This window comes from Carcharhinus amblyrhynchos, chromosome 15 (assembly GCF_965287045.1).
Source record: "Carcharhinus amblyrhynchos chromosome 15, sCarAmb.v2.hapA, whole genome shotgun sequence".
In the NCBI taxonomy this organism is placed as follows: Eukaryota; Metazoa; Chordata; class Chondrichthyes; order Carcharhiniformes; family Carcharhinidae; genus Carcharhinus; species Carcharhinus amblyrhynchos.
The window spans coordinates 17969059-17988128 of record NC_137338.1 but is presented as its reverse complement, the minus strand read 5'-3'; the positions used below and the strand labels follow the sequence as shown (position 1 = coordinate 17988128).

The following is a 19070-nucleotide window of genomic DNA, read 5'->3' as shown; positions in this document are numbered from 1 at the left end:
ATTAAGGGTTATGGGGAGAGGGCGGGAATGTGGAACTGAGCCACGACAGATCAGCCATGATCTTACTGAATGGCGGGGCAGGCTCGAAGGGCTAGATGGCCTACTCCTGCTCCTATTTCTTATGTTCTTATTATGTTCTTATGTTTTAATGAAGAACATTTGTTGCAATTGTTTCGTTTTGAAAACAGCTACAAAATCATCTGCTGCAGTTCATTTTATCTTCTTTTCTACAGAAGGAGTAATTGTTTCTTCAAACCAAAAGTCCTTTGATCTTTGATAACGGATTCAAAATCCTAATGAGTTGTTCCATTGCAATAATGATATGGCACTTGCCAGACAACTGGAAAATTGCCCAGGTGCACAAAAATGGCAATTGACAGCCTCTCAGCCTCCTCTCAAGCATGAGATATGGGTTATAGATAGGTCTATAGCTTAGTAGGTATAGATGTGATTTCTTATGTTCTTATGAGGAGAATGATGGATGAGTCTTCAGTCTTGCCATAATAATATTACAGTAACTTTATAAAGTCAAGTGCGTGCATTAAATAATGATGCAATTATTTTCTGGCAATTCTCGTTTGTGCATTCTGCCTCTCTAAATGGTTTCCCATTACGATGGTTATTGAGGTATATTTTCAAAGGTTACATTCTGTTATGTGCATTAGTTTCAACACTATGTGCATTGCCCAACAGTAGAACTTAGATCAAGATTTGCAATCTTAATTCAGAAGATCAAGGAGTAGAATCAGTTTGGGTGAAGCTAAGAAACAACGAATTGCAGAAAACATTGATGGGGGTTGTTCAAAACCACAGTAGTTGTTCTAATGCATAGCAGAATACAAGTCAAGAACAAGAGGCATATGTAATTATGGGGAACTTTTAATCATCATACAGACTGGGCAAGTCAAATTTTCAGCTGTGTGTGGAGGATGAGTCCATGGATCAGATACAAGATCGGTTAATTTCTAGATCACCACATCAAGGAACAGGATATTTTGGAGCTAGTTTGTGGAATGAAAAAGGATTAATGGATAACCTCATAGCGAAGAGGTCTCTAGGGCAGTGGCCATAATATGATACAATTTTTTATATTGAAAAATGATTTAGTTCACTCCAAAATCAAGGTCTTAAATTTAAAATCAAATCACATAGGTTTGAGGGACTATTTGATTAAAGTAGACTGACAAACTACATTAAAAATATGACAGCAGACAAACAATAGTTAGCATTTAAAGAATTAGTACGCAATTCACAACAAATATGCATTAATTTAAAGCATAAAAACCCCATACAAAACATTCCAAATCATGGTTAACAAAAGAAATTAAAGATAATATTAAGTCAAAGGAAGAGGCTCATCACGTTGCCAAAAAGAGTAGCAAGGCTGAAGATTAGAAAGATTAGAATTCAACAAATGAGGACAAACAAATTTATAACAAAGCTTGAATAATGAAGATTACTATTAATTAGCAAGAGACATTATATATTACCTCAATCTCATGAGCTCTAATTTTGTGTAGTAATCTTGTGTGGCTCCTTATTGAGTGACTCTAGAAATTTAAAATGCACCATATCTACTGATGCCTCTTTATCCATCATATTAGTTACATCCTCAAGACTCATGGGGTTGGGGTAATATACGATGGATTGAAGATTGTACTGACTGTTTTCTGACCACTAACCAAACAGAACATTTTCTGGTTTGCAGTGCAGCAAGGAACAGTAATTAGGCTCAGCTATTTACAATCAAAACACAGGAAGCAAAGGGACGTCAGAATGACGTAGACAAGTTGAATGCGTGGGCAGGACATTCCAGATGAAATGCAGAGAGGGGAATTATGAAGAAATCCATACTGGCTGGAAAAAAATTTAAAAAGTAAAACAATTTTTGAATGGGGGAAGACTAGAAAATGTTTTCATTCAGAGGCACCTGGCACAAGAGGTTATTGCAGAAGGTAAGGGGGCATGGAGTTGGGGGTAGGGTGTTAGCATGGATAGAGGATTGGTTGTCAAATAGGAGGCAGAGAGTGGGGGTTAATGGGTGCTATTCGGATTGGCAGTTGGTGACTAGTGGAGTGCCCCAGGGGTCAGTGCTGGGGCCTCAGCTATTTACCATTTATATAGATGATCTGGAGGAGGGAACCAAGTGTATGGTGTCAAAATTTGCTGATGACACCAAGATTGGTGGAACGGCAAATTGCGCAGAGAGTGTGGAGAGTCTGCAGAAGGATCTAGATAGGCTGGGCGAATGGGCCAGGAAATGGCAAATGGAATTTAATGTTGGCAAGTGTGAGGTGGTCCACTTTGGTAGGAATAATGGTAGGAAGGACTATTTCTTACGGGGCGAAAAACTGCAGCAGGCGACGGTGCAGAGGGACCTCGGGGTCCTTGTGCATGAGTTGCAAAAACCCAGCCTGCAGGTGCAGCAGGTGGTCAGGAAGGCAAATGGGATGCTGGCCTTCATAGCGAGGGGGATTGAATATAAAAGTAGGGAGGTCTTGCTGCGGCTGCATAGGGCATTGGTGAGGCCGCAGCTGGAGTACTGTGTGCAGTTTTGATCGCCGCACTTACGCAAGGATATTTTGGCCTTGGAGGGAGTGCAGAGGAGGTTTACTAGGCTGATGCCGGAGTTGAGGGGGTTGAGCTATGAGGAGAGGCTGAATAAACTAGGCTTGTACTCGTTAGAGTTTAGAAGAATGAGGGGAGATCTCATTGAGACGTATAAGATGATGAATGGGATGGATAGGATAGAGGTGGAGAGACTCTTCCCGCTCAGAAAGGACAGTAGGACTAGGGGGCACAGCCTCAAGATAAAGGGGGGGGGCGGTTTAGAATGGAGTTGAGGAAGAACTTCTTCACTCAAAGGGTGGTGAATCTCTGGAATTCTCTGCCTGTTGAGGTGGTGGAGGCTGCCTCGCTAAATATTTTTAAGACGCGGGTTGATGGGTTTTTGATAAGCGAGGGGATTAAGGGTTATGGGGAGAGGGCAGGAATGTGGAACTGAACCACGACAGATCAGCCATGATCTTATTGAATGGCAGGGCAGGCTCGAAGGGCTAGATGGCCTACTCCTGCTCCCATTTCTTATGTTCTTATGTTCTGAATTACAAAAAGTTAACATGCAGGTACAGCAAGAAATTAGGAAGGCAAATGCTCTGTTAGTTATGGACTAGAGTTATAAGAGTAAAAAAGTTTTACAACAATTACAGAGGACCACAACCGAAGGGCTGTGTTGTTTTGATCACTTAATCAAAGGAAATGTACAAAATGTCACAGTGGAAATGCACAAAGATTCACTGCACTGATTCCAGAGATAAGAGAATTATCCTACGAGGAGATATTGAGTAGACCAGGTGTAAATACCCAAGAATCTCAAAGAATGAGACAATTGAATTGAAACAAAATTTTTAAATGGATTGGCAGGGTAGGTGTCGTGAAAATGTTTCCCCTGGCTGGGACACCAAAACATGCGACAGTCTCAAAACAAGGGGTCAGCAACACGGGACTGAAATAAGGAGAAATGCTTGGTGAATCTTGGGTATTTTCTAACAGACAATATTGTAGATGCTGAGTCATTAAGGACAATATATTCAAGACAGAAGTTGATATGTTTGAGTATTAAGGGAAATACACAATGTGTAAACACAGAAACAAGTCATGCCAGCTATTGTGCCCCACACAAACGTGCTCCTGTCTTTCCTCATCTAAATCCATCATCACAGAAATCATAGAAACCCTACAGTGCAGAAGGAGGCCATTTGGCCCACCTAGTTTGCACCAACAACAATCCAACTCATGTCCTATCTCTGTAATTCTATCATTTACCCCACTAATACCTCTAACCTACACATCCCAGGACACTAAGGGGCAATTTAGCACGGCCAATCAACCTAACCCTCATCTTTGGATCATGGGAGGAAACCAGAGCACCTGCAGGAAACCCACACAGACATGGCGAGAAAGTGCAAACTCCACACAGACAGTGAACCAAGCCGGGAATCGAACTCAGGACTGTAGAGTTGTGAGGCAGCAGTGCTAAACACTGTGCCACACCAATAACCCTCTATTTCCTTTAGATTGAGTAGTGTAGGAAGGTGGAGTTGTCCTTATGATTCAATAAAATCTTCCGGATTATATTAAATGGCAGAACATGTTTTAAGGGCCAAATGGCATTGTCCAGTTTCTATTTCTTATGTATAAGGCATGATTGAGCTGGTCTGACAATACTATTTACTTAGTATAGATGCCTCGCTTCTTTTCACCAAAAGGATGTGGGCTTAATAGATTAATCAGAATTTAAAATTTGTCTGTAATTCTTGCCATGTTGAAATGTAAGTTTTTTCTCAGGTAGAAATACAAGCCTACAAGAATTACATCTACACAGCTGAATTCTGAACACGTTTATTTAAATCAGCTGTGAAACAGCATTTTCAAAATCAATTGGCTGATGTCATCCAATTTAAAATCTATTGATTGTTCCACCCACATTCATGCTAAAGAATAAATCCACAATTTAATTATTAATGGACTTTTTCTCATCTCTCTGAGGTAGGAATTCATGCTGAATCACGCATCCACATGAGCTATCTGCCTCATAGCATCTCATTAAACTAACCACTCTTGTACATGTAAGCCTGTACAGTGAAGACTGTTAAACTGATCAAAACAAGTAGTCATTCCACTGCCTCAATCTGATAACATCTGAAGTGGCTTTCCAACAGAGATCACGGAGTAATAATTAAAGTTTATTTATTTATTAGTCACAAACATACTTACTTTCACACTGCAATGAAGTTACTGTGAAAATCCACTAATCGCCGCACTCTGGCGCCTGTTTGGGTACACTGAGGGAGAACTTAGCATGGCCAATTCACCTAACCCGCACATCTTTGAACTGTGGGAGAAAATCAGAGCACCCAGAGGAAAGTCACGCAAACACAGGGAGAATGTGCAAACTCCACAAAGACACTGACCCAAGCCCGGAATTGAACCCGGGTCCCTGGCGCTGTGAGGCAGTAATGCTAACCATTGTGCCACCATGCCACCCAGGGATCACATCTGATCTTTGTCCTTCCTTAACAAAGATACTATTAATAGTGCCCTCATTACTGATCATAATTGAATTAGCCACCTTTTTAGTAAGTTAAAATCAGCACTACATCACCAGAATAATACCACAATAATTGGGATTAAATGAACATTAACAACCCAATTAAAATATCATGCTCCAAGTGTCCTCATTCTTTACATTTGTAATAAATAACATGATTTATAATTATTCAGCAATGGAAAGCCAACAAAACAGATCTGTTGGTACAACGCTGAGTTTTTTTTAAACTAAATCTAATAGTAACGTACTTTGTGCTGTTGGGAAATGCTGCAAGTGTTGGTGGCGGTGGAGACTGTCGTGGTGGAGGTACATCATATTCATCAGTCCGCAGAAGTCCATTGCTGATTGTCTATTTAAAAAAGAGAACATAAATTATTATTTCTGAAAACCTACAGCCCGTCACTGACTTAGCTTTAAAGCAAGCATTTTCCCTTACCATGCAATTCATGTAGCATTCAATTATACAATTATGTATCAGTAAACAGTGCATTTAAGATTTAAATTTATTGGTTTTCATGAATGAGTGACCTTGAGTGAAAACTCTTATCACCAAGGATGACTAAGATCAATGTTCCTATCGGACACAATTATCTAATAGCATCTAAGTAATATAACAGAGCCACTTACAATTCTTTCATTTTAAGTTTCTTTTCTTTCCTTTCCTGTTGTACTCAGCTTTGGTTAGACAATTTGCCTGCAGCGTGAAGAAACTAAAACTGTCCAAATAAATATGCACTAGGTGGAGACAAGAATCAAAATTGATATAACAAGACTTCTAAACATGACAGCTGAACACACATTATTCCAGTAATCTCGAGGCATTGGAATAAGAACATTAACTATGCTAAAGTCCTTGTTCAAGAATGTGTAAAGATAAGCCCAGTAACTGCAGACCAGTCAGTTTGACTTCAATGCTGGAGAAACTTCCAGAAATAATTCAAGCTAAAATTAAGTCACATGGACAAACAGGGGTTAATAAAGGGAAGCCAGCATGGATTTCTGAAGGAAAAATCACATTCAACTAATTCAGGACTTTTTTGAAAAAGCAATGGCTGGATGTGGTAGTATACATGGACTTCCAAAGGTATGTCATACAATGCCACACAACAGACTTTTCAGCAAGGTTGTAACTCATGGAATGAAAGGGATTCCGGCACAAAATCAGCTGAATGATAGGAAACAAAGATTAATGCTTAATGGATGTTGTCATGCGAGAAGAAGGGTCGTGGAGGAGTTCCTAAGGGGACCCTTGTTATTTCTGATATTTATTAATAATCTTGATCTTGCTGTACAAGGTACAATTTTAAAGATTGTGGATAATACCAAATTTAGGAGGTTTGTGAACTATGAAAAGGAATATGTAGAATTTTAACAGAGCATAGACGGGTTGGTAGATTGGTGGCAGAGGAAGTTCAATGCAAAAGGAAAGTGAAGTAATTCATTTTGACTGTAAGAACATGGAAGACAATTTAAAATAAAGGTTACAAATTTACAGTGGCACAGTGGTTAGCACTGCTGCTCAGTGCCAGAGAACTGCATTCAATTCCAGCCTCCGGTAGTTGTCTGTGTGGAGCTTGCATGCTTTCCTTGTGTCTGCGTGGGTTTCCTTTGGGTGCTCCAGTTTCTCCCCATACTTCAAAGATATGCAGGTTAAGTAGATTGGCCACAGTAAATTGACCCATTAGTGTCATGGGGATTAGTAGGGTAAATATGTGGTTATAGGGAATAGGGCCTGGGTGGGATTGTTGTTAGTACAGACTCAACGGGCCAAATGGCCTCCTTCTGCACTGCAGGGATTCTGTTCTAAAAAGGTGAAGGACTGTGCAACCTAGGACATGTGCACATAAACTATTAAAGGCTTCAGGACAAGTTGAGAGCAGTTATTAAAGCAAACAGTATCCTCAGCTTTATTGATAGGGGCACAAGAGTGTAAGAACAAGGAGCTTATGCTGTATTTGTATAAGTCACTAATTTGGCTTCAGCTAGAGTATTCTGTCAAGTTCTGGTACTGCACTTTTAGTACTGCTGCCTCACAGCAGCAGAGACCCAGGTTCAATTCCTGGCTTGGATCACTGACTGCGCAGACTCTGCACATTCTCCCCGTGTCTGTGTGCATTTCCTCCAAGTGCTCTAGTTTCCCCCCCACAGTTTGAAAGACATGCATTGGCCATGCTAAATTCTCTCTGTGTACCCGAATAGGCGCCAACGGGATTTTCACAGTAACTTCATTGCCGTGTTAATGTAATCCTACTTGTGACACGAATAAATAAACTGAACTAAACATTAGATTGGGAATAGAAAAGATGCACAAGAATGGTTCCAGGGATGAGGAACTTCAGTTATGAAGATAAATCAGAAAAGTTAGAACTATTTCACTTGGAGGACAGAAAATTGAGAGATTTGATAAGTATTCAGAAACCAGTATGAACAATGAGGACAGAGTAGATAGAGACAAACTATTTACATTTGTGAAAGGATCAAGAACAAGAGGGCACAGATTTAAAGCAAATAGCAAAAAAAGCAGAAGTGCTATGAGGAGAAACATTTTTACATAGAGTGTACATTCTGAATCCTAAACGCACTCAAAGAGTTTGGTGGAGGTAGGTTCAAGTGATATATCCAAAATGAAATTAGACTTGTCTGAAAAGGGAGAATATGCAGAGGTACAAATATAGGGGAATGGCATGAAGTGAGGTTCTCATTCAGGGATTCAGTGCAGCCACAATGGGCCTAATGACCTCCTTCAGGCCTGTAACAATTCTGTGATTCTGTGAATAGGAAGAGTGGATCTTCATTCTACACCTGCATTATCTGACATAGTAAATCAAACTATACATCATAGTTTCACTGAAGTCAGAAAACGTAACAAGTAGGTCACCATTGTTAGTCCATTACTGAGGTGCAATACAATGGTTTATCATCAACTGCATTGACAGTAAGCTGCAAATACATATTCTACTTAGAGTCATAGAGGTTTACAGCATGGAAACAAGCCTTTCAGCCCAACTTATCCATGTTGCCCTTTTTTTAAAAACCACTAAGTAGTCCCAATTGCCTGCATTTGGCCCATATAGGCCCATTTAGGTTTATAAAATGTCGAGAGGAATAGATAGGGTGGATTCTCAGAGACTATTTCCCCGGGTTGAAATAGTCGCTACGAGAGAACACAGATTTAAGGTGCAGGGAAGCAAGTACAGAGGTGATGTTAGGGGTAAGTTTTTCACTCAGAGGGTGGTGAGTGAATGGAATCGGCTGCCGTCAGTGGTGGTGGAGGTGAACTCGCTGGGGTCTTTTAAAAGACTTCTGGTTGAGTATATGGGATTTAATGGGATTGGGGGTTATAGACAGGTCTATGGATTGGTAGGTATTGATGTGATCGGCGCAACTTGTGGGCCAAAGGGCCTGTTTGTGCTGTAGTGTTCTATGTTCTATCCCCATCTACCCATCTGACCCATATAACTGCTAAATGCTTTTTAAAGGATAAAATTGTACCCGCCTCTACTACCACCTCTGGAAACTTGTTCCAGATACTCACCAACCTGTGTGTGAAAATATTGCTCCTAGAAACATAGAATCCTACTGTGCAGAAGGAGGCCATTCGGTCTATTGAGTCTGTATCGACCAAAATCCCACCCAAGCCCTATCTCCATAACGCCATTTATCCTAGCTAGTCTCCTGACACTAAGGGGCAATTTAGCATGGCCAATCCACCTAACCTGCTCCTCTTTAGGACAATGGACCATTTATATCTCTCCCCTCTCACCTTAAACCTATGCCTTCTTGTTTTAGGCTCCCCTACCTTTGGGAAAGATGTAGCTGATCTATGCCCCTAATTTTTTTTGTAGACTTCTATAAGATCACCTCTAAGCCTCCTACACTGCAGGGAAAAAGGCCCCAGGCTATCTAGCCTCTCCTTGTAACTCAAACCATCGAGTCCCAGTAGCATCGTAGTAAATCTTTTCTGCACTCTTTCTAGTTTAGAAATATCCTTTCTATGATAGGGTGACCAGAATTGTACACAGTATTCCAAGTTTGGCCTTACCAATGTCTTGTACAATTTCAACATAATCATCCCAATTCTTGTATTCAATGGTCTGACCAGTGAAACCAAGCATGCAGATTGCCTTTTTCCACACACTGCCCACCTGTGACTTCATTTTCAACAAGCTACGAACCTGTACCCCTAGATCACTTTGTTCCATAATTCTCCCCAATGCCCTACATTAACTGATTAAATCCTGCCCTGGTTCGATCTACCAAAATGCATCACTTTGCATTTATCTAAATTAAATCTACCATTCATTAGCCTACTGGCCCAATTGATCAAGATCCCGTTGCAATCCTAGATAACCGTCTACACGATCCATTATGCCACCAATCTTGGCATCATCAGAAAATATACTAATCATGCCTCCTAAATTCTCATTCAAATCATTCGCATAAGTGAAAAATATCAGTGGACCCAGTACCAATCCCTGAGGCACTCCGCTGGTCACAGGCCTCCAGCTTGAAAAACAGCCCTTCACAACTACCTCAGTCTTCTGTCATCAAGCCAATTTTACATCCATTTGGCTATCTTATCCTGGATCCCATGAGATTTACCTTCTGCAACAACACTTACCACATAGTACCTTGTCAAAGGTCTTGCTAAAGTCCGTGAAATCTATGTAATTAAAGTTCTTGCAAAAAACAGGTTTAGCGTACCAAGTCACATCACACTTCAAATGCTTGTATAGCAAGAAAATGTAACCATTCAGGTGTGTTGCAACCTCAACCAATAAAAAGGTACCAATCTGACAGCAGCAAAATCACAAAACAAATTAATCCCAATCCTTACACTTATTTTTCTACTGGATATCATGATTTCAAAGCCACAAAAATACATACATAAATTTAAACCAGAAATATCTCCAGACGCCTTTTCATCTCCACCTACCTTTTCACAAGGTATGGGGCTGGAGTTTTACCTCAGTTTCTAGATGTATCAGAGTTCTCCTTGAATGAACCTGCTAAACTAAATAGCAGACTTCCAGACATACCAGTGCTACAAATGGATTACTCCTGATATATAAAAATATGAGCATGCAAGGAGTCCAACTTCTAGAATGTAGTTTAAATATTTTCCAGCTAAGACTAATACTACACACAAAGGTCAAAGCTTGTAAATAGTGATTTACATGCTTGGTAACAAGCTACTGTTCTCGTCAATCACAGAAAATTCTGGCATTTTAAAAACACACCCTGAGTGACAAAGGGTTTTTTTCTTTCAAATATGTCAGATCCAGGAAAAACATTTTTACTCAGAACAGCTGCCACTGAATTCACCGCATCTTCACTGCTCTTAATAGGAAATCTTAATGCTTAGCAGAATAACATGCCTCCTGCTAAAACCAATCCTTTATTTGGAAGTGGGAGGGTTCTTTTGGAGCATTCTGGGCAACAACTGTAATGAAGATTCTGTGGAACAGTATGTGGAAAAGCACTAAATGAAGTATAATTCCTTTTTATTCTCTAGTAAGTTATATATTTGTTGTAACATTGGCACTTACGAGCAGGAAAAGTTCCTATATCGCAAGGCCTAGAACCCTACCAATTTTTCTCCCCTCGTTGTTTCCAGTTATCAGCTATGTTGGAAATGAAATAAAACAATCTTCATTGGGTCAAACTTAAAATGCATATTACTTCCAACTGAGTCCTCATTGCTCTATTTTCATACAGGTATTGCAGAAATTTAATTACCGATCTTTCCATCCAATTTCCTATGTAATTGGATTTATTCTAACCTACAACACATGCCTTAGCTTTCTTTTGAACAGACTTATTATGGGCACTAAATGGCCCAGGCGAACATAAACATACAAGAGCCCGAGCTGGTTTGACAGGGCAGATAGGAAAGGATGTTTCCTCTTGTGGGAAAATCTAGTCCGCCTTACAAGCATTTGGGTGCTTGTACCAAAATTGGGAGAGCTGTCTCTCAGACTAGCCAAGCAACAGCCTGCCATAGTCATACTTGTGAAATCATATCTTATGTCCCAGACATCACCACCATCCAAGACATGTCTGACCCAATACGGACAGACCCAGCTGAGATGGCGCAGAGTGGTAAACAGTCGAAAGGGAATTATTCTGGGAGTCCTCAACATCGACTGCGGCCCTCATGAAACCTCACAACATCAGATTAAATATGGACAAGGAAAGTTTTGCTGATTACCACACATTGCACTGCAGATGAATCAGTGCTCCTCCTTGGTGAGCACCACTTGGAGGAAGCTCTGAGTCAAGGACACAGAATGTACTGTGGGTGGGGGACTTCAATGTCCATCACTAAGAGTGGCTCAGCAGCACCACAACTGATTTAGCTGATTAAGTCCTATAAGACATAGCTACTAGACTGAGTCTGCGGGAGGTGGTGAGGGAACCAGCAAGAGGGAAACAAATACTTCACCTCATCTTCACTAACCTGCCTATTGCAGATGCATCAGTCTACGATAGTAATGGTAGGAGTAACCACCACACAGTCCTTGTGGAGACAAAGGACTATCTTCACATTGTGGATACCCTCCATCGTGTTCTGTGACACTATCACTATGCTAAATCGGATAAATTTTGAATAGATCCTGCAACTCAAGACTGGATATCTATGCAATGCTATGGGGTTTCAGCTGCAGCAAATCTGTACTCAACCACAACCTGATAGCTCGTGGCCCAACATATCCTACACTCTACCATTATCAAACCTGGTTCAATGAAAAGTGCAGGAAGTCACTGAGATGCCGCACCTGGCATTCCCAAAAATAAAATGTCAACTTGCTGAGGCTGCAACACATGACTATCATCTCAGTTTGAGAACATTACTGCAGAATTCCTCGGGATTGTGTCCCAGGCCAACCAACTTCAGCTGCTTCAAATGATATTCCTTTCAACGAGCAGGAACATTCACTGATGATTGCGCAATATTCAGTACCATTCATGACTCCTCAAAAATTGAAACAGTCCAAGTCCAAATGCAGCAAGACCTGGACAATATGCCAATTGGGCTACAAGTGACAGGTAACATTCCCATCACAAGTGTCAGGCAGTGACCATCCCCCATAACAGAGAATCTAACCATTGTCCCTTGACATCCAATGGCATTACTGTCACCAAATCCCCCGCTATCAACATCTTGGCAGTTGCTGTTGATCAGAAACTGAATTGAACTAGCCACATGAATACAGTCACTACAAGAGAAAATTAGAGGCTAGAAATCCTGAGATGAGTAACACGCACTGTGACTCCCCAGTGCCTGTCCTCGATCTACAAGGCACAAGTCAGGAGTGTGATGGAATACTGTCCATTGGCCTGGATGAGTGCAGCTCCAACAACACTCTAAAAGCTCAACAACATCCAAAACAAAGCAGTCTGTTTGACTGGCACCTCTTCCACAAACATTCACTTTCTCCACCACCAACAAACAGTGGCAACAGCACGTAATATCTACAAGATCACTGCAGAAATTCACCAAGTCTCTTTTGGCAGCAACCACCAAGGCCACGGCCACGGCTATAATCTAGAAGGACATGGGAAATACCACCATCTGTAAATTCCTCTCCATGCAACTCATCATCCTGACAATATATCGCCATTCCTTCACTGTCACTGGGTCAAAATCCTGGAACTCCCTCACTAATAGCATTGTGGGTGTATCTACACCACAGAGACTGCATAGTCACCACCACCTTCCCAAGGGAAGTTAGGGAAAGACAATAAATGCTGGCCTAGCCAGCAATACCCACATCCTGTAAACGAATAACAGTGACTGCGGAAAGAAATGGGAGGGAGGTCATGCAGCTGTGCTGGAATGTGAACAGCAGCTTCAGACTTTGCTGTGTTTCTGTTCCTGTTTGCTTTGTAAGGCTGGCAATTAGTTTAAATGTGGTGTAGGCATACATGCATGTAAAGGAGGGGAGAACCGGTGTCAAGGGTACAACTGATGTCAGAAGTTGAGAAGACTGCAAGTATTCTCAAATATATACCAGTGCAATTGTGATTAATGAGCCTTAAAGCACTCTAAGGTGTGCTTTGATTAACTGTTGAAAATGCTCAGTTTTATTCTGGACCCCTAAACATTAATGCATCAGCCCATATTTTGAAATGAATGGATTTGAAAATCTGAACTTTCATATTTTTACACAAGTTTAGGCATGTTTTAGTGTCTCAGGTACACATTTATTTCAAATTTATACATTTGGGGTTGGGCATTCTGTAATCCAGAAATTGTCCCAATATTCCAAATGGCAGAGAGTTCCTTGTTCTTCTTTGAACAGCTTTATTGGATCTTATGATATCTAGATGCAAGGGTAGATGGGGATTCAGCCCCCTAACAATTTGTGCTCAAACTGGGCATTCAACTTCCTAACTGGCAGCTCAGGGCGACCAACCATCCTGGATTTTACAAGATTGTCTTATTTTCGATTTGCTTGTCTGATGTTGCTTGGTGCCTGTCCTGTCCTGTGTTTATTTGATGTTTGACACGCTCTCCTGACAAATTCAGCAGCCTCCATTCCTCAATTTCTTTTCCCTGAGATTTGGTCAGCAATGATATAGACTGATATCTTCCCAAGCAATCAGTGGATCCTGGATCATTGACTATCTTGAAGGTTGAGTTAGACAGATTATTGATTGATGATGTTGTTGAATGGCAGAGCTCGCTTGATCAGCCAAGTGGCCTACACCTATTTCTTAAGTTCCTATGTACTGAACCAAGTTGATGCTTGCTTTCATAATTATTCACGAGCCTGAATAATCCAATAGACAGGAAGCATCAGAGATCAATTCTATTCTAAGCCAAAGGTGATTAGGGACAGGGTCCCTAACTAAATTTCTGCTTCCTATTCTAGTGGTATGATCTTGATTGCAATACCACCTTAGCTGTGATATATAAGATTTAGAGTTTTGCACGTCGGAACAAGCTGACATTAGATCAAATGTCTGTGAAATTGCCAACAAGAATTACCATACATCTGTCAACTTTGTTTCCGTTATCAAAACTTGCACCTGCTTTGAGCAGCAGATATACAACAATAAAACTGAAAAATGAGGAAAGGGACAGGAAGTGGCTTCAAGGCTAAACGTGCCAGGATGCTATGGTCATTCAGATCAGTCCTAAAATAACAACAAATGAAAAAACAGCAGCCTAGTTTACACTCCTGTCCCCAGTCAAAAACTAAACTGGAATTCTGCACATGGGAGTGTGTCACAGGTATAAAACAGGAGTCTGCACATGATATGTTGCTGCAAACATTGCATGTCAGAAGTGCTCCAGTTGTCAAACTGATAAAGGCTCCAGTGTAAGGGTCATGGAATCATACCTGATACATGTATGATGACTTGCACATGCAAATAATTCTTTCTGTGGGATGAATATTTGATTTGTCACATGTATGAGCATAGTGTGATAAGTATTATTTCTTGTGCATTATATAGGTTTAACACTTCCCAATCTGTGCTAACTCAGTAGGCAGGTGGATAGGAGAATTGGGATGGTGAGGGGTGGTATTCAGTGAACACTATCTTACCTGTTCTATATTTAATTTCCAAGGAGCAGTCATCGCTCTCAACAGTGGCCACAATGCCTAATAAACCATTTTTAAAAATGCCACAGCGCAATGTTTTCATTTGGTATTTGGGTGCTTGACTTCTGCTTTCGAATAAGAAAATAAGGAAATAGAAACCAGTGTGTTTTGTGGCAATGAAAAATAAATTGTTTAGAACATGTTCAGGGCACATTCATTTACAATATTCTAATGTGATAATTACACATGGTACTTTAATCATAATTGTTCATCCAAGAAGGATTAATGATCTAGATGTAAAAGCAGGAGTATGAGCAGCAATTTTGCAAATAACACAAAAATTGGTGGTGTGCTAAATAGCAAGGAGGAAAGTCTTAGATTACACGTCGATATAGCTGGACTAGAAAACGAGCAGAAAAATGGCAAAAAGAATATAATCCTGAAAAATCTGAGATGATGCATTTTGAGGGGACTAACAAGGCAGGTGAATACAGAATGAATGCTAGGAAGTACAGAGGACCAGAGGGATCTTGGGGGTGAACGTTCACATATCCGCGAGGTGGCGGATGGAGTTTAATGCGGAGAAGTGTGAGGTAATTCATTTCGGTAGGAGTAACAGATGTGTTCAGTATATGGCTAACGGGAGGACTTTGAATAGTGTGGAGGAGCAGAGGGATCTAGGTGTATGTGTACATAGATCCCTGAAGGTTGGGAATCAAGTAGATAAGGTAGTTAAGAAGGCATACGGTGTCTTGGCGTTTATTGGTAGGGGGATTGAATTTAGGAGTCGCAGTGTCATGTTGCAACTGTACACAACTCTGGTGCGGCCGCACTTGGAGTACTGTGTGCAGTTCTGGTCCCCACATTACAGGAAGGGCGTGGAGGCTTTGGAGAGGGTGCAGAGGAGGTTTACCAGGATGTTGCCTGGTATGGAGGGGAGGTCATAGTGGGTCAGTGTTTTTTTCTTAAAAAAAACTGGTCGGCGCAACATCGTGGGCCGAAGGGCCTGTTCTGCGCTGTAATGTTCTATGTTCTATCCTTGAAGGCTGCAGGACAGATAGATAAGGAAGTTAAGGCGGCATATGGGATACTTGCCTTTATTAGTTGAGGCTTAGAATATGAAGCTATGTAAAATGCTCATTAGGCCACAGCTAGACTACTGTCTGCTGTTTTGGACACCACACTGTAGGAAGGATGTGATTGTATTAGAAAGGGTGCAGAAGAGATTCACCAGGATGTCCGCCTGAGCGTTTCAGTTATGAAGAGAGGCTGATCCAGCTGGGGTCGTTTGCCTTAGAGCAGAGAAGGCTGCAGGGAATTTGATCAAGGTGTACAAAATTATGAGACACATTGATAGAGTACATAGGAAGGAATTTTTCCCCTTAGTAGAGAAGGTATAGATGTAAGGTTAGGGGGTAGGAGATTTAGAGATGACCTGAGGAAAGGTCTTTTCATTCAGAAGGTGGTGGAATCTGGAACTTGCCATCTGAATGGGGGCTCAAGGTAGGAACCCTCAACATTTAAGATGCATTTAGATGAGCACCTGAAACACCAAATAATACAAAACTATGGACCAAGAGCTGAAAAATGGGAATAAGATAGGTGCTTGATGGTTGTCACAAACACGATAAGCTGATGGGCATCTTTTTGTCATGTCTATGAGAAGCGAAAACTCTTGCCTGCTATACGGCATAAATGCAGAATCAAATACGGCAGACTCCTTAATTTGCAGTAACAACTGTGCAAGCAGCTAACATTTGGATACTGGGATGACACTCACTAGACACTGCACAGATAGCTATTTGGACAAATATATTCGACTAATATGCTTTGTTACCAGAGTCGTCTTATTTAATGTACATTTGTGGGAGTGGGTAATTCGGGAGTTAGATAGAAAGATAGATTAACAGAAAGCTGTAAACCATCACATGATGTGGAGATGCTGGCATTGGAGTGGGGTAAGTATAGTAAGAAGTTTCACATCAGGTTAAAGTCCAACAGGTTCATTTGGCAGCACAAGCTTTCAGAGTCTCACGCCTTCATCAGGTGAGTAAGGAGTTGTGTTCACAAACAGGGCATATACAGACACAAATTCAACTAACAAGGTAATGACTGGAATGCATGTCTTTATAGGTAATCAAGTCTTATAAGGTACAATGTGAGTAGACAGGGCCAAGCACAGATTAAAATCAGGTGTATATTGTCTCCAGCCAGGACAGTTAGTGAGATTGCATTACATGCACAGGCACTGACACAGACTTTAATCTTAGCAGTTAAAGTGCACAACAGGAAAACATTCAGCTGCTTAAGTAAAATGCTGTTTTTCTGAAAATCATCATATCATGCAACTGGAGAATTAAAATGAAGGAAACGTAACGAGAAGAAAGTTGAGAGAGAAGATGTGAAAATGATTTGGGGAGGCAAATTTAAAGAGATTTGCTAAATTAAATACATAACCTAAAAACATAGCAGAGATTTAAAAATCTTGGGTGGCCTTGCTGAAATCTGGTCTGCAATGAAATTTGATTACTCCAATATCTTTATTCACCATTTATTGCATAGACTCTACTCATTGGAGACCTCTAGCCAAAAATCAGCAGTTTTTTCTGGTTGACTGATTTAAAAATAAGAGATTAGAAAATAAAATCAATATAGTTGAACTTAATGGAAGATCACTGAAAATATCTGTAAACAATAACTTGAAGGCAAACCCTAGCCAGCTTTACAAAGACATAACACATGAAAACAAAAATATCCCTGTCAAAAGCACTCTGAAAAATCCAATACTGTATATATCCCTTATGATGGACCAGATTCATGTAGTATCAACCTCAGCAGTTTAAAAATTTAAATAGTAACAACGAAAGATTATTTCACACACACAATTGACTAGAAGAATATGAGATGGTTGCAGTCTCTGGTAATTATACTGTAAACATTAACACATTGCAATTTAGCATTTAACTGTAACTAATAATGCTATCCACAGAAAACGGCAGAAGACACAGATTAGAAAATGCATTGTGACCCATAACTTAAGTAGCAAACAAGTTTTAGACAACAAAGGACTAATAACTCTACATTAATCATACAAATTCTCTTTCTTGCCATATCTAATTCTCTTTCTCTCTCTCCAAAATCATTTTCAACCATCTCTTTAACTCATTTATACTGCTTACCTCAGTGGTTCTCTATGGTAACGTAACCTATTTTGTTTTGTTTTGAGTTATTGCCTTTCCAGATGTGTTTTAACTATCAAATCTATGTTCACTTATAATTAGATCCTCTGGCATGATGAATAATTTTCTTACATTAATTTTATTAAATTCTTTCATAAATTTGGAAATTTACAGATTACTTTTGTTCATTTTGCTAACCCACAAGTGATTCTGCAGTGAATATTTTGCCACATTTTTATTAAAGTATCATACTTTTTGTAATCCCCAAAAGGCACAGAAAAAAGTTACACGTGAAAATAAATTGCATTTTCTTGAGTTTCTCTTTATATCTAAACAATGAGCAGGCTGACTTCTTGGCATAAACCAGACCATAAGGATGACAAATCATGCAAAATATAGTTTAAATATTACTGAATACTGATGAAACTCTAATTGATTCTTGTGTCTCAATGTATATCACCAAAAATGCAGCTGAAAAGTTAAAAAGACAGGGCAGACTTAATTAATCCTTTCTCTACTCTGGCTTTCGTGCATCTGTTCCATATTGATAGAAATATTTCTGCTGCCCAACATCCTTCCTATAATTAAATCACTAGCTGAAGTGTGGTCAGTACCTGATGTACCAGTAAAATACCCCAATTTGCACCCCATTCCTCTACTAAAATCAATCAAGTTAAATTAAATGTATTTACAACAATTATGTACTCTCTTGGAAAATATGTAACTTATTCATCTGGGTCCGATGCCCATGTCATGTACTGCATTCATATTTTAAAGTTACAAGTTTTATAAATATTTTGAACCAGTTATGGAAATTATTAAAAGCTAGTGGACAGTTAGGAAAAATAATTAAAAAGACAATAGAACATTGTTCTTTATCTCTGGATTGGGAGGAGAAGTTGCTAGAATATTTCAACCATTGTAAGTTAAACTTGTACATGTATTTCCTAAAACAAATAGCAATTTATAAAAAAAATCCAATTGTAATAAGTAAACAATGTGCTACTCACAGGAGCAGAAAACCATTCAGTTCCACCTATTTCACCAATAAATTGGATCATGGCAGATCGACATCTAAATGTCGGCAATCCATCTTGGTTACGTAAACATTAGCCTTTTCCAACAAAATTCAACAATCCCAGCTTTAAATTTTCAATTGATTTAACCTCAGCTTGTTGGAAGAGGAAGTTCTAGATTGCATTCAACCCGTGTGTGAAAAAGTGTTTC

The 19070-nt window shown here is 39.9% G+C and overlaps 1 protein-coding gene across 1 annotated transcript in view; it reads right to left on the bottom strand.

The window, feature by feature from the left end:
• The window catches only part of cblb (Cbl proto-oncogene B, E3 ubiquitin protein ligase), a 189449-nt gene that overhangs the window by 28226 nt on the left and 142153 nt on the right, over window positions 1-19070 (bottom strand). The window contains exon 11 of the mRNA XM_080203484.1: window positions 5359-5459. Coding sequence (XP_080059610.1) covers window positions 5359-5459 — 101 coding nt within the window. The remainder of the gene's footprint in view (window positions 1-5358; window positions 5460-19070) is intronic.